Source organism: Lontra canadensis, unplaced genomic scaffold, assembly GCF_010015895.1.
Source record: "Lontra canadensis isolate GAN:19392208 unplaced genomic scaffold, GSC_riverotter_1.0 scaffold105, whole genome shotgun sequence".
NCBI classification, from domain to species: Eukaryota; Metazoa; Chordata; class Mammalia; order Carnivora; family Mustelidae; genus Lontra; species Lontra canadensis.
Window position 1 is genome coordinate 5,660,506 of NW_022631099.1, and position 16,722 is coordinate 5,677,227.

At 39.5% G+C, this 16,722-nt stretch overlaps 1 protein-coding gene across 2 annotated transcripts in view; it reads right to left on the minus strand.

The window, feature by feature from the left end:
* TOP1 (DNA topoisomerase I) overlaps positions 1 to 16,722 on the minus strand; it is a 97,083-nt gene that overhangs the window by 17,132 nt on the left and 63,229 nt on the right. Inside the window, exons 1-6 of one of the 2 annotated variants that reach the window (XM_032838489.1) lie at positions 13,169 to 13,173; positions 12,907 to 13,022; positions 8,546 to 8,667; positions 7,525 to 7,647; positions 5,070 to 5,257; positions 4,648 to 4,792 (exon numbers count right to left, since the gene is read on the minus strand). In XM_032838489.1, the coding sequence (XP_032694380.1) occupies positions 4,648 to 4,792; positions 5,070 to 5,257; positions 7,525 to 7,647; positions 8,546 to 8,659 (570 nt within the window). In that variant the 5' untranslated portion in view covers positions 8,660 to 8,667; positions 12,907 to 13,022; positions 13,169 to 13,173. Of the gene's footprint in view, positions 1 to 4,647; positions 4,793 to 5,069; positions 5,258 to 7,524; positions 7,648 to 8,545; positions 8,668 to 12,906; positions 13,023 to 13,168; positions 13,174 to 16,722 lie in introns of those variants that run through there. The other variant, XM_032838488.1, reaches the window with a different exon arrangement.

The following is a 16,722-nucleotide window of genomic DNA, read 5'->3' on the forward strand; positions in this document are numbered from 1 at the left end:
ATCTTAAAAAAAATACGTAAAACTATAGAGAAAATTATAAAGCAATACTAGACAGTGTACTCTTAAGACATGAATTAATGGAGAAGTATAACATGTTGACAGAGTGGAAGACTCAATGATGTCAAAATTTCCCCATTAACCTATAAGTTCAATACAATAAAAATCTCAACAGTCTTCATTAGAACATGACAAATTTATCTCAAAATGAATGCAAAACAGCAGAGAGCCAAGAACAGCCAAGACAATTCTGAAGAGTAAGATGAAAGAAACCTGTCCTAGTCGGTAAAGCTAGAAGTTAGGATAGCATGCTACTGATGAAGAAATAAATAGGACAGAGAGGCCATAAACAGACCGACATATATGTAGAAATTTGATATATAAACAGGGAGGGTAATATAACTAAGTTCTGGAAAAACTGGTTATTCATTTGGAAAAAAATATATTAGCTCTCAACCTCATACTATACACAAAAATATATTCTAGTTGATCAAGTATCCAAATGCAAAAAGCAGAACTTTGGCAAAGCAGAATGTTGGCAAAGCTATATGGAAGACAGAAACGTGTGTGCACTATTAGGGGAATGGTGGTGGTGAAAACTGGTTGGGCACTTTAGAGAACAATTTAAAAATATCTAATGAAGAGGCACCTGGGTGGCTCGGTGGGTTAAAGCCTCTGCCTTCGGCTCAGGTCATGATCCCAGGGTCCTGGGATGGAGCCCCACATGGGGCTCTCTGCTCAGTGGGGAGTCTGCTCCCCACCCCCGCCCCACCTCTCTGCCTGCCTCTCTGCTTGTGATCTGTCAAATAAATAAATAAAATCTTAAAAAAAAAAATCTAATGAAGAATCCTTAAGGCAAATCTTCATCCATATATACAAAGAGGATGTATTTATTCCAGCACCTGTTTATAACAAAGTATTATATACAACCCTAAATGTCTTTTTTTTTTAAAGATTTTATTTATTTGACAGAGCGACAGTGAGAGAGGGAATACAAGCAGAGAGAGTGCGAGAGGAAGAAGGAGGCTTCCTGTGGAATGAGGAACCCAAATGTGGGACTTCATCCCAGGACCCTGGGATCATGACCTGAGCTGAAGACAGAGGCTTAACGACTAAGCCACCCAGGCACCCCCCAACCCTAAATGTCTCTTGAAAAGAGTTATTCTTTATAAAACAGAACATCATCTAGCAAATAAAATGGATAAATTAGAAGTGTATGTCAAGGTAAAGCTACCAAAACCAAAGCCAAGTGAAATAAGTTACAGAACGATCTCAGTAACATACCTAATTTGAAATTAAACCTTGTAAAAACAATGGTGCGTATTGTTTACCCACAGAGAAATAGATTGTAAAAATACAAGAATATATACAAGAATGAAAACATTAAGTTGGTGATAGTAATCTCCAGAGAAGGAGGTAAACAGTACACAGGGGACTTCAGCTCTGTTTATCAGAATGTTCTTACAAAACGAAGTAGTTAAACAAATAGGACATGATGTTAAAGTTGGACACAGCCAGACGGGTGGCATGGGCTTTCACCGTACTGTTATCTATTCTTGTATATTTGAAATATTTCATAAAAAATAAAACCCTTAATGCTTGCAGCTCCCTATTTTTATCGAGAGAATGCTTCTCCTGCTGACAGTGCATTTAAAGAGTATTCAAAGCACTGTCAAATCCCGACCTCTAAAGTTCTTACTGCTCTGTTGAGTGGGAAACAGCCAACAACTACTGGTAAAAGCTGAAGAAATCACATCTTTTTCTCTTAACAGGAAGTATGACTTCTCAAGCCTTGAACCATCTTCACTGACTCTTAGATCCCAACTGAACTGAGCAGGTTCTCTGTCTTGGGTATAAAATTCTAGGCAGGGCCTACACGTGGATGACTTCTAGACTCACTACCATAACCATCATTCAGAAACCTGCACAAATCCCTACAGTATATGGTGGTGATCTGGATATCGTCAGGAATAAACTGCGGCTCTCAGCCCTGGAGGTCCTCCAACTAGTCTATCAACAACGAAGATGTCAACCCTTGGAGTCTGTCCTACAATCAGGCTGAATCCCAGGTTTAGGAGGATGCAGTATACATGTATTTGGAATCTGTTCACCTCTCTCCACTCACACCGGCATCATCCTGTCCAAGCCATCACCATTCATTGCCTAGAGGATGACAGCAGCATCCTACTGGTACCCCTACTTCTGGTATGTGTCCAATCCAATCTCCACAGAGTTTTAACACTCAGAATGGTCAGTTATGTCACAGGTTTCTAAAACACAAATCTGGTATTGTTCCCCTTATTAGAACCCAGTACCTTCCTACTGGATTTAGAATAATATAAACAATTTGAAGGAACAGTATGAAGATCTGGCCTGCATCCCCCTCTAAACCTCTTCCTCATGTCCCTTTCTTGCTCACTGTACCTCAACTAGGCTGCCCTTCTTTCAGTCCAAGACCACCAAACTCATTCTCACCTCAGGGATTTCAAAAGGCTATTTTCTTTGGAACACCCACTCTCCCCTCCTTTCCATGGATAAATCCTATTCGTCTTGTAAGTCTTATCTTAAATGTTTTTTCCTCAGAAAGGACTTCCTTGAATCCAAGGCCAAATCAGATGCCCTGGTATACTCTCAGATGGTACCCTGCACTTCTCCTTTGCATCATTTACAAGAGTCTATGTTTACTGGTATGACTGCATATGAAGCCTGTGAATCCTGCCTAAGTGGGGTTATGTTTAAGCCACTCCTCTGTTAAAGCCCTTCAATAGTTCGCCACCAGATGCAGAATATGCGCCAGTCTCTTTAGCAAGACGCTAAGGCTGGCCACAATTTGGCAATAGGATATCGCACGAAGGCATAAGGAGGCTAAAGATCTAAGTCAGAGTTACTAACTACTGGATTGTGGGCAAGTTTTCTGGCTTCCCAGAGACCAAATTTTTCTATAAAACAGTGGCAATAGTACATTTGATACGGTTGCTAAGATAATCTAATGTCAACTTATGTGAAAATACTTAAAAGTAATCTAATATCCATTACTTTGGGGTTTTTGTGTGTAAAATACACGTAAAAGTTACCATTAGTGACATTTATAGCACATTCACAATGCTGTGAAAACATCACCACTTGCTACTTCTTTTTGTTACTTCTTTTCACACTTCTCCCTCTTTGTCCATAATGACACAATGCTATTTGGAATACCTCTCTTTTTAAGACCTAACTGTAATCTAATTCCCTTCACAAATTTATTCCTGGTCTGTAAGTGCTGGGAATAACTGTTGTTATTTACCTAAAAACACCTAATGCTTACCTTTCTTCTAATACACTTGAAGTCTTACCCAGTTTGCCCACTGGCCTAGGAGTTCTTTGAGAGCTAAAACCATTGTTCATTACCTTTATTTATTTCTGAAGAAGAGAACATTTCTTTAGATGATTTCTGCTTATAAAGGTTTTCTTTCTGATTCTATACTTACTCTAAACCAGAAAAAGTGACATTTCTGAATGAATGGCAGAAAATAAAGAGATGGTCTTTTTCATACTGGAACAAAGAACTCTAAGAGTGTTGTAGTGTCAACAAGATAGCCTTTTGAGGTACGGCTTTCATGTCTTAAGAGATGTTTAATGACCTATAAACCATGATTAAGCAGGTCTTTAAGTCCCAGTCCCCTGCATGTTAACAGTCATAGTCCACAAAGAACTAGTTTGTTGGCTGTTTTCTTTTGAACTCATTTCTCTTTTAGGTTGCTATGCACATTTCCATAGTACATCGGAGGTAAGAAGTTCATGGGACTCTCCCAAGCAGGATATGCCTAGCAGGCTAATAAGAACTTGACTGCCCTTGCAAGACAGCCTTCCCCTTTCAATAATAGTATTAACAAATAACAACACATGGGTATACAATAGTTTACATGTGCTTTCACATACATGATCCCATTTAGTCCTAGTAGAACCTACCCAGATTGAAACCCTAGGTAGCCAGAAATATGTTAAGACTGTAGATTTTACAACTTCTTTCTGGATTCAGAGCAATCATGTTCCCTTCCTCAGAGCCAAGAAAGGTGAGGAAGAAAGCCACAGAAGCCAATTTACATTTACTGCATTCTTTTCTTTAAAAAAAAATAATAATAATAATAAATTAAATTTAAAAAAAAATTTTCTTTTTAAAGATTTTATTTCAGAGGGAGAGGGTCCCAAGCAGATTCCACGCAGAGCTGGACACAGGGCTCCACCCCAGGACCCCGAGAACACAAACCAAGCCGAAACCAAGAGCTGGATACTCAACTGTGCCACCCAGGTGCCCCACATTTATTGCACTCTTTATTACATTTCAACCAGCAGCCAGTAAGCAACATGAAGGCAGGGACTGCATCTGTTTTGTTCACCGACACAATTCCTAACTTCATGCATTCACTGTGCAAGGCACACTGGAATCTCAGTAAATATTTGTGAATTAATAAATGAATCAGATTATAATGTGATGCAGAAAATGGATATTTCTTAGGAAGGTCACCAGATAATGCTAAGGACAAAGATACTTGCCTTATTTTGTGGAGAGTCTGCAATTTGTCACAGTGATTCTGGAGACCAAGAACACAACATTTCAACAAAAAAGATCAGCCCCACTAACTGGTGTAGCTCCTAGCTACCCCTTACCTTGATTCGTGAACTGGGGTTTAACATGATGTATTTAATGGAACCTTGGATGTTCTCTGTCCAGGAGACCAGCCAAGTAACCTTGTTATCATGTCGGACCTCTTTCCATTTATGTCCTGTAGGAGGAGAAGGAACCTTGGCATCTCTGTGGAAATAACAAAGCGGGAAGGACGTGAAATGAGGAGAAGCAAGGGACAGTCTGACCTTTCGTAACCTAAAGTGGACAATTCTGCTGAACATCTACTTCCATGTTTCCTCCGCATCACCAGTCAGTAACTGTGAAGTACTTGGAGATCTGTACATGGAGATACCATGTTGTTCCCAACAGTTCTGTGCAGCGGGAAACAATCCCAGCAAAGTAATCCCGAGAACAAAGGACCCCCTCACCTTGATTTCTGGCCCAAACAATGAACTGCACTCACTTGCTACAGTTGATGATGATATCTTCTGGCATGATCCGTCTCTTCAGCATGCCCATCTTGGGGTGGTTGCCACGGCCTCGGAAAAGCCCAGGAGGTTCTATCTTGAAGTTGGCAATCCTCTCTCTGTGGTTATCCATAATACAGAAGCCATATTCTTTCAGTAATTTTTCATTCTCCTCTTTGATTTTCTGGAACACAGCAAGGAAGTAATCAAAATGGGCTCAAATTGCTGTTCCTTATTCATATTTTATCTCTTATTCAAGAATAGTTTGAGGTAAGGAAAGTCTAAAAATCACTAACAAATAAATGCAAACATGGCTGCCTGGCTGACTCAGTAGGAAGAGCATGTTTGACTCTTCATCCCAGGGTCATGAGTTTGAGCCCCACACTGGGTGCAGAGATTAAACAAAACTTTTTTTAAAAAAATTTTTTAAAAAGTGTTATGAATACAAATAAGGATAAACTCTAATACAGTTTTCAAACTTTTAAGTACGGTAAAATTCCCCAAAATATCTACCTTTGAGGACTGATTCCAACTACAGATTCAAAAGAGATTTCTTTTTTAAATTTTTTTTCAAGATTTTATTTATTTAACAAAGAAAGACACAGTGAGAGAGGGAACACAAGCAGCGGGAGAGGGAGAAGCAGGCTCCCCACCGGGCAGGGACCCCGACTCTGGGTTCAATTCCAGGACCCTGGGATCATGACCTGAGCAGAAGGCAGATGCCTAACGACTGAGCTACCCAGGCGCCCCTAAAACTGATTTTCTTATTTTAAAGGATTTATGTGTGAGAACATGTTACCTAGGTATTTTTAAATATAACTTTAAAAGCTAACATCATTTTGTTGAGCAGTGTCAAAATGGCAGATCGGGAAGAGTCTATGATAGGCCTCACAAAGAACATCTCCATGTTTTCTAATAGGTTCCAGACACATTTAGTTGAACAGCATTTCAGGTTTTTCAGGCTCACACATACCTGTCACAGATTCTTTCCTAGGTATATGGGGACATACATTGTATACTTTACGATCCTTGCTCCAAAACAGGAGTGTGAGAGTGGAACATGGAGCCTCCGAACCCTCTGCTAACTCTATCTTCATATTATACTTAGAAATTCAACTTACTAAGTCCTGCTGCCTTGTGGGTGGGAAGATTCAGAACTTGCTGGCAGCAGGTGTCCTTGGCCAGGGCTCTGACAAGGTGATACTTGTGAAACCTCCCTATCTTTGGATCGCTATTTCCAAGAACAAAGCTCCAAAGCAGTTTTAAGTTTTAAAACACCCCTGAAGTAAAGAATAAACCAAGTTACACTCATCTGGAATACTGAGAAGACTAAACTGAGACTGAAAAGTCTGAAGCAATTATCATTTTACAGTAATTCTTAGTTTTTAAACATAGGTCAAATAGGCACTATCAAACAATGAATTAGATAATAAATACAAGTGCCTATGAGCGCCTGGGCGGCTCAGTGGGTTAAGCCTCTGCCTTCGACTCAGGTCATGATCTCAGGGTCCTGGGATCGAGTCCCACATAGGGCTCTCTGCTCGGCAGGGAGCCTGCTTCCCTCTCTGTCTCTGCCTGCTTGTGATCTCTCTGTCAAATAAATAAATAAAATCTTTAAAAAAAAATTTAAAAAAGTTATAAATGCCTACATTGTATAAATGTGCAAGTCCATTAAAATACTGAAACCATAAAGTTTTGCAATTCCTTAAAATCTGTAATTTCTGGACCTCCAGCTTGGGAAGAAACGGCAGACAAGACAAAGGAACTCTAGCCTGGATTTCTCTAGATCAAGGGTTGGTAAACCTTTTCTCAACAGAAAAAGAAAATCTTTCTCAACAGAAAAATTTGAAGGCTACACAGTCTCTTTTTGAAACTACTCAACCCTGCCACTGTCACATCAAAGCAGCCACAGATCATATGTAAACAAGCAGATGCGGGCGTGTTGCAGTAAAACTTTTTAATAAAAATAGGCAGCCTATACAGTTTGCCTACAGGTACTCTAGAAAAAAAATGCTATCCCACCGGATACTGGAAAGATTCTTCTGGGATGGAGATGGATGAGCATGGCTAGGTTCCAGGGTAAAACAGAGCAAGAACAGGAACGTACACAGTATTACTGTAGCTGTCTTAAAACCCTAAAATTCAGGAGCCACTGTGCAGGTCTGCCCATCCTTAAATACAGTATTACTGGAGTTAACTGAGTGGATTTTAGGTCACAAAAGCACCAGGTTCTTACATTGAGCCATTAAATAAAGTGCCCATTATTCACTATTTTCAGTCTATGTAAAACCCTTAGGAAAATTTAAACATTAGGCCAAGCGTCCTAAAGCTTTAGTACAGAACCATCTGAAATTACTAAAGTCATATCTGTATTTTAAGAACCAAGAAGAAAATTAGATGAACTAAACATTATTCCAAAGTTCTCCAGAGGTTTAAGAAATTCTGTAGTACCAGTTTCTCTTCCTTGCTCATCTGTTTCCGAGCTTCTGACTGCGCTTTGAAATACTGGCTCATCTGGGTAAAATCACATTTGCTTAGGTTGGTGATAATATTTTTCTCTTCATTAGTCATTTCCTAGTCAAAAAAAAAAAAAAAAAAAAAAGGTGGGGGAGACAGAAGCAGAAGGTAAATATACCATTTACCCCATAGGTTTCTTTGTGATTACAGCAAAGCACCATTTTTTTCAGCTGAAGGTGTCTAGAGAGGTAGTCTAATTACATGAGTTTTGAAAAAAAGAAACATAACCTTATTACTTTGATCTATTCTATTAAACAGAAAGATGCTGTACGTGATTTTTTCCTTGAAGAAGGTTACAGAACTTTTATGTAATTTCTTGGGCTCCTTACACCCTGCTATGTCTGCAAGCATATGTATCCCAGTTGGAGAAACATGAATAGATATCATTTGCTTTAGTAACAAGAGAAATATTTCCATACTCATTCTCTCTTAGAAACATTATCCCTGCTCTACTCACTTATTTAAATGTTATTTCCAGAGCTATTCAGAAGGTAAGCTTCAGCTCAGCCTCTGTCCACATAATCCAAATTGAGAATGAGATTGTTTAAAATCACCTAGACAGATGTAGGAAATGTGATATCAAGAGCAGAAAGTACCAAAAGGAAGTAAGAAAGAATCAAAAGGGAATGGAACATCACATTAACATCTTTCTTTGCAATAGCAGACAGAGGACAGGTAGTCCTGCAGAGATAAACTTTCTCCTGAGGTTTTTTTGTTTGGCCTATTAAACTCCCTCCTACAGCCATGAGTATGAGAGGAAAGAAATATTAAGTATTCTTGTTGGATAGAAACCCTATATAATGAATGAATAGGGAAAAAAGAAAATATTTAAATACAATAAAATTCATAAAGCTCAAATTTTATACCACACAATTTTCTGTAAAGTTACCGTTTATGTAGTACTTGATTAATATTTCTACAAGGTGCTAGGATATTAATACATGGGCTACAATACCTTTCTCCAGTCTTTAAAGAAATTTTTCCTAAATATTTCCTTAGTAGTATATTCATGGTCGAGCATTTTTGCAAAGAAGGTAGCCACTTCTTCTGCTTTGGGGCTCAGCTTCATGACTTTACCTAGAGGAAAAAGCGGTTCCAAAAATTGAGATGTATAATTCATGTTTTGTGTATAAATACTGAACTCTGAAGACCTCTGTATACCTTCCCAAGGTATACAAATGTCTGGTAACACATGGTAACAACAACAACAATGACAATACACTGATTTATATCTAGTTGTATAAATTCTCCTTCTCTTTAGCAGATATTTACCTGGGTCATTCTCTGGAGACTATGCCAGTAAACTGTTCCCAGGTGCCTGCTCAGGACAGGGATGAGCTGGGGGAGGCCCAGCCACTCTTCCTTTTCCTTTCAGCAAGCAGGGTCCTTTACACCTCTTCAATGGTTTTTAAAAATCAAATCCTCAGAGGGACTCCTGCCACTGCTAAGCTAAGCAGCCTCTGTTCAAGAAGGGGAGGAAGGGATAGGGCAGGGAGTGGAAGAAAGGAATTGTGGGGAAAAGAAATAGGCATCTTTCTTCTTTAAAGTTAGGTGGGTGGAATATGAATAAAATAATATATATCCATAGCAGGCAAGCCCAGATATCCCCCATAAAAAAATCTAAGTAAGACCTTCCTCTAAAACTTTTGTACTCAAAGTGTGGTTCACAGACCAGCAGCACTGGCATCACATGGGAGTTCTGTTAGAAATTCGAGTCTCTGGAGCACCTGAGTACTGCATTTGACTCTCAGTTTCAGCTCAGGTCGTGAACTCAGGGTCATGAGAAAGAGTCCTGCCTTGGGCTCCATGCTCAGCGGGAAGTCTGCTTAAGACTTGCCACTGCCCCTCCCCACCATGCTCTCAGTCTCTCAAATAAATAAACAAACAAATAAATCTTTTTTTTTTTTTTTAAAGATTTTACTTATTTATTTGACAGAGATCACAAGCAGGCAGAGAGGCAGGCAGAGAGAGAGGAGGAAGCAGGCTCCCTGCTGAGCAGAGAGCCCGATGCGGGGCTCGATCCCAGGACTCCGAGATCATGACCTGAGCCGAAGGCAGCGGCTTAACCCACTGAGCCACCCAGGCGCCCCACAAACAAATCTTAAAAAAAAAAAAAAGAAAGAAAGAAAGAAAGAAATGCAGACTCTCAGGCCCCACCCCAGATCTACAGATTCAGCAAGTGCATTTTAAGAGATCTCCAGGTGGCCGGGGTGCATAGTAGAGTTTGAGATGATCGCTCTGGAACACAGGCACTATGAGGTTGCCTCTTTCAGGGAAGTAAGACTTATTCAGAGCGTAAGGGATGACTGGGGTTCTTAGTAGTGTGGACGTGTTAGTAAAAGCTGTTCTAAAGGAATCCTGATGTTACACAATAAAAACTGCTAACTTGTAAAATAAATCTGAAGGCGGCCTAGGGGTTTTGTGTATACCTAACAAGTAATAAAGCAATAAAGGAAAGTACTTGGGGAATTTAATCTACTTTTCAAATACAGTATTTTTAACAAGTACTCTTAGGGCCAATTTCCATTTTTTTTTCTTGACTCTCCAACTTTGCAACACCATATGGAACTAATCCATGGCACAATAATTTGTTCCTAAAATGAGGTTAAACACCATTGCACTGCCTATTACATAGGTACTAATAATTCACCAAGGATTTTCACTTTCATTATAGAAAACTAAAACTTAACCAGAAATCCACTCATTTCCACACTCAGAAGACACCTCATTTCATGATGGTTGGGAAGGTATCATCCCTAATTGCAGGGATGAAAGGAACTGTGGCACAAAATTGAAATTGTCAGGACAGACAAGAACCTGCTTGAAATCCGTAACCCAAATGGCCAACAGGTGGCGCCACTTTCCCCTTTCAAACCACCCTATAAGCTCCTGCCTTTCCAAGAAGACACTTGGGGGAGGGATAGGGTTATTAGCTTTCAAGGGCTTCCTGCACTTCTTTGGATCTCCCCAACTCAGGTCTGGACTAAAGTTGCCAGTAAAGTTGTAACATGCTTCTAATATAAAGAAAAACATTTAAATGACTTAAAATAAATGAGATAAAAGGCAAGAAAGAATTTAACTGTTCTTGGGTCTGTTTGGCATAAATTGGTATCCACACATATTTGAAAAACAATAAAAATGGAGACTTCTTTGGGCAATGTTACTGAATTCTGTACCGACAGAGGAAGAAGCTTTGATGCCAGTTTTAGATGAGCCTTCAAAAGAGGAAATGACAGCTCCCCCAGCAGCAGAGTGGTGGGAGGATGACTTGAAGGTTCCTGGCAGTGGCAGCACTTTGTGGAAAAGGCTGAGCTCCAGGAAGAAGAAACTGCTGAGTCAGAGCTGGAAACTGGAGGTTCTCAGCAAAGGCAAGTCACTGCTTCAGCCAGCCTCTGCCCTACCTCCCTGGCAGGTCCAAAGGAGTCTGAGAACTCTCTTCCCTAGAGAACAGGCAGGGCTACAGTATTGATTCGGACTCATAATTCTAATAACAACATCCTGACTTATTACGGAGTGGGAGTTCACACAATCAAAGGGGAAGAAATCCCAGCCAGAAATCCAAATGAGAAAATGATATAGTTGGAGTTCCTAAAATGGAAGACTGGGCAGGAATGGAGAAAGGGACCACAGTGACCAGTGATGGCTGGTTCAGGCCTTGGCTTCTTGTCTTGAAAAGAGAAACCCGGGGACACCTGGGTGGCTCAGTTTGTTAGGTGTCTGACTCTGGCTTCAGCCCAGATCGTGGTCTCAGAGTCATGAGAATTGAGCCTTGCGTCAGGCTCTGCACTCAGTGTGAAGTTTGCCAGGGACTCTTTGCCCCTTCCCTCTTCTCTCACTCTAAAGCAAACAAAAATCTTAAAAAAAAAAAAAAAAAGAGAGAAAGGGAAAGAGAGAGAGAGAACCCAGAGACTACAGAATCTAGCTTTCTTTCAAGTCACTCTGAATCTCAAAGTGGGGCTTTACTAGTTGAGCTTTCTAAAGCTCTTGGTAAGACCGGACTTGAGCTACAGAATACACCGACTTTCAGGATTGTCTTCTTCAAGGTTCTAGGCTCTTTTTCCTCATCGGAGTTTGGCTGTGGAGTCCTATTTGAGCATCTCCAGGAATGACCAACTATAAGAGCTAATAGATTTGTGTCCTGTGTGTTCTGGTAAACATTAGTCAGAATGTTTATCTGATGTAAGCATTTGTCACTGAGGACACATGATCAGGGATTAGTCAATATTGTCCACTGCTGGGTCTTAATGTCTAACACAGGGATACTGAATAAACTGTGTTTTAAAAAATGAATTCCAGCTTGGCAAGTCTGACATGTCCCCTTGCAAGACCCAGCCTTCCAGTATAAACTACTACCTTCATCTGTAAGTATCTGTGGCCCTACGGTCCCTGCTAGTGGACAAAGAGATGCACCAGAACTCTCAACTGTTCACCACTGATGCCTCTCAGCAGTTTTCCTGCCCAGTATTTCTCAAAGTTTGGTCAGCAGACCACTTGGTTTAAAAGCACCGAATACTATTATTCTACATCTATTAAATGAGCCCAGATCTACCTGGTGAATCTTAAGCACATAGAGGTTTGAGGGGAAAATGTTCTAGCTCTTTCTGGATAGAACTCTTGGAATGAAGGAAGTCAGCTGAGCATTCCCATCTGCATAGTGCTACACTGCAAACAGAAGGAGTGTCAAAGACAGACTCTTAAATTCTTCTACTCAAGGACCGAAATACCAATGGTAGTTAATGGACAATTCTGAATGTTCTAAGAGAACCAGGCAGGGCACTTCTTCACAGCAGCCCATAAAATTTGACTGCACATAACGGCATAGTGTTGTGCTACATATATAGTTAATGACAGACACTTACCAGCCCTACCTAGAGGCTGATGGCTAATTAATCTTCAACCAAATACTAGTACTATTTTGTCATCATGAAGAGCTTGTCAGCTTACACTGTATCACTAAAGTAAAATACTACCATACAAGTAAGGCTTTTCTAATAAGTCTTACAAAGAGTAGCTCCTCACAAATAAAGTTCAGATAAAAACATTTAACTTTGGGGATCAAGTGCCGTGACCTATGTAGATGGACATTTTGGGGACCATGTAGTTGAGACATTAACGGCCTCTTTCTCAAGGCACTTCTTCATCACCAAATGGGCCTTTAGGATTTAAGTAAGACCTTTCCCCCAAACCACACAAGGACAATAAAACGAAATGAAATAAGCAAAAAGGATTATATAGCACAAGGTCTTTCTCATTTTCTATTCCTAAATAGAAGGAGACTCTTTTCTTGGCCAAGAATTAGACAACCTTCGAACTCACCATCATAGTAAAACTTGACACTCTCTGGAAGAGGCTCATATGGTGGAGCAAATACAGGGCCTTTATGTTCCAGGAATTTCCACTTGATTCCTTCAGGGTAGCGCTCTTCTTCCCACCTTTAAACGACAGAGCATAACCTCATTTAGTGATCACCTAATACAGAAATTATCATCTAATAAATGCCCAGATAATTAATCTGCTCTATTGATTGATGCTCAAGGATAACTCTGGGTCCCACATTCAAGGCCTGGATCAAAATAACCATTTTCACTTTGAAAAAGCCAACACTCACAACAAATACAGTGAAATACTCAGGTGAACACAGGAAAACACAGTTCAACAGTTCAGTTTTAAGACTGAGTACAAGGGATCCGCACTCAAGGAGCTTGGCAACAAATGGAGGATATGGAAATGCAAACAGCTGTTTTACCGCAGTGGCACACATAGCAGAGGTATTACTTAGCTGTTGATACACAGAAAAGGGCCTCCTGGGAAGGAGGTGGCAGGTGAAGGTAGAGGGAAAAACAACTCTGTAAGAAAGTACATAATACAACAGAAGACTGGGAAATAATAGTTTGGTTGGGGTATACTGAGGTCAAGGTTATTTATGGGTTAGCTAGAGCTGTGTAGGAGACCCTGATAAGTGAATGTAAAGTTTAGTGGAAACAGCTTTTAAAAAACCTTTTTACCAAAAAACTAAAAAATAAAAGACAAAATAAAAAGCCTTTTTACTTTAAAAATGGTTAGACATACAGAAAAACAAATATAAAAGGAATACCATATACACATCACTTACATTCAACAACTGTTAACATTATGCTAAGTTTCCTATCTTCTGCTGAACCATTTTCAGCAATGTACTTTGCAGATATGACACCTCACCTCTAAACATCTCCATAAAAATAAGGCTGTCACAAAACTGTAATACTATTATCACATCTAACAAAATTAGCATCTAATACCTAGACCATACTAAAAACTTCCCAATTATATTCAAAATGTGTTTTTTTAAAAAAGATTTTATTTATTTGTCAGAGAGAGAGAGAGAGAGAAAGCGCGCATGCACGCCCGTGCACTAGCAGGCAGAGTAGCAGGCAGAGGTGGAGAGAAAAGCAGGCTCCCCGCTGAGCAAGGAGCCTGATCCAGGACTCGATCCCAGGACCCTGGATCATGACCTGAGCCGAAGGCAGCGGCTTAACTGACTGAGCCACCCAGGCATCCCCAAAATGTATTTTATAGGCCAGGATACAATTAAGGATCATGCACTGCAATTGGTTGATGTCTCTAAGTCTGTCCTTTTTTGGAATTAGATAGCTTCTCACCATCACCACCATTTTGTTTGAGTCAGTCAGTTGTCTTAACGATGAATATTTTAAAACTTCACCGATTTTGGGGGTGTCTGGGTGGCTGAGCAGGTTAAAGCCTCTACCTTCGGCTCAGGTCATGATCCCAGGGTCCTGGGATCGAGCCCTACATCAGGGTCTCTGCTTAGCACGGAGCCTGCTTCCTCCTCTCTCTCTGCCTGCCTCTCTGCCTACTTGTGATCACTGTCTGTCAAATAAATTCTTTAAAAACAAACAAACAAAAAACTTCACAAATTTTAATCTTCACTATTTCTACTTTAAAATTAAAAGCACTAAAGTTAGGGTTACAAGACCATTCAATGGAGCAAGGAAATCTCTTCAACAAATGGTGTGGGGAAAACTACATGAATGAAGAAGAAACTGGCAGAAGAATGAAGTTGGCCCCTTACCTTATACTATATAAAAAAGTAAACTCAAAATGGATCAGAGACCCACACACAAAGGTTAAAACTATAAAACTCTTAAAAGAAAACACAAGGCAAAAGCTTCATGACTTTGCATTCAGCAATGATTTCTTAGATAAGACACCGAAAGCACAGGCAACAAAAGAAAAAGATCAATTGGACTACAAAGTTAAAAATTGTACATCAAAGGAAACAAGAGTGATGAGGCAACCCACAAATGAGAGAAAAGATTTGCAAAGGATATATCTGATAAAGGATTAACATCTAGAATAAAGAATACAACTCAGCCACAAAACCACCACCAAGCCAATTTGAAAAACTGGTAAAGGACTCAAATACATTTCTCCAAAGATACACAAATGGCCAGTTAGCATCTGAAAAAAAAATGTTCAACATCACCAATTATTAGGAAATATAATATAATATATAAATAGGATATATATAAAAATATATTATATAAAATATATAAACATATAAATAAATAGGAAATATAAATCAAAGCTAGGAGATACCACTCACACCTATTAGGATGACTATTATAAAAACAAGAACAAACCAGGAAATAAAACTTGCTGACGACAATGTGGAGGAATTAGAACCTTTATGCACCTCTAGTGAGAATGCAAACCATTCAGCCACTGTAGAAATCAGTACACAATTGTATACTGTGAACGACTGCTCGAAAGTACAACACAGAACTACCATATGACCTAGCAATCTCACTCCTAGGAATACAACCAAACAACTGAAAGCAGGTATTAAATACTTTGTTCTCCAATGTTCACAGTAGCACTATTCACAATTGCCAAAAGGTTGAAACAACCCAAGTGTCTATCAGTAGATGAACGGATAAACAAAATGTGGTCTCTCCATACAATGAAATATTAATTAGCCTTAGAAAAGAAGGAAATTCTGACACATGCCACAACATGGATGAACCTGGAAGACATTTTCATAAGTGAAATATAAGCTAGTCACAAAAGGCCACATATTGTGTATTTCCACTTACATGAGATACATAAAGTAATAAAATTCACAGACACAAAAAGCAGCAGGACAGTGACCAGGGTCCAGGCGAAAGGGGGAATGAGGAAGAGTTTCAGTTTTGTAAGATGAAGAGAATTCTGAAGACGGATGGTAGTGGTAAGGGTTACACAACAATGCGAATGTACTTAATACACTTTGCACACTTAAAGATGGCTAATATGGTAAATATTATGTTTTTGTTTTACAACAATTAGAAATAATTTTTAAAAATCTCCAAGTCAAGATTTAACAAAATCTTAAACCTAGAAGGAGCACTATTCTCAGTAACCAACCTGCCACATGAAACTGGCAGGATCTCCCAACTAGACACAGGCATAGAAATGCCTGAGTGCAGGGACCCACTCATCCAAATCTCTTATTACTCTCCAAATAAGAGAAAATTCACATGTATGTATATATTATGTATGCAGGCATGTAAGTGCTCTAGGAAGTCTACATGAAGCAGTCACTGAGTAACTGTGAGAAGATGCTGAGAACCCTAATTTCCCTTATACTAGGACTTGGTTCCATTCTTCTCATCAACTTCAGTGGTTTTTAATTAAGACTCCAAACTTTTTATAATTCTTCCTCATTCCAACATGTTCATCCCGAGGACCCACAGTAACTTACCATTTAAGCAAAATAACTGATTCAGTCAATCATTCAACACTAAACCTCAGTTTAAGCAGAAAGTATCCCTCAGGAGGCTGAAAATACCACTGGACCAACAATTATTACTACACAAATAAAAACAGCAGGCCTGTACCAACGGCTCACCAACAAAATTAAGAAAAACAAACACTTAGACATCAAAATGACTCCTCTACGACAGGCTTATGAATTCAAGGCAGTTATGCATTTGACAGTAAAACAGACTTGAAAAGGGGAAGATGGAATCAAGGACAGTTTCTCTGGTTTGAGAAGAGGATCAATCCATATCCCATAAATATCTTATCACTATAACTGACTCTATTTGTGAGTCCCGGTCTTTGAACACTAATTGCTTACATTATAACCTTAAC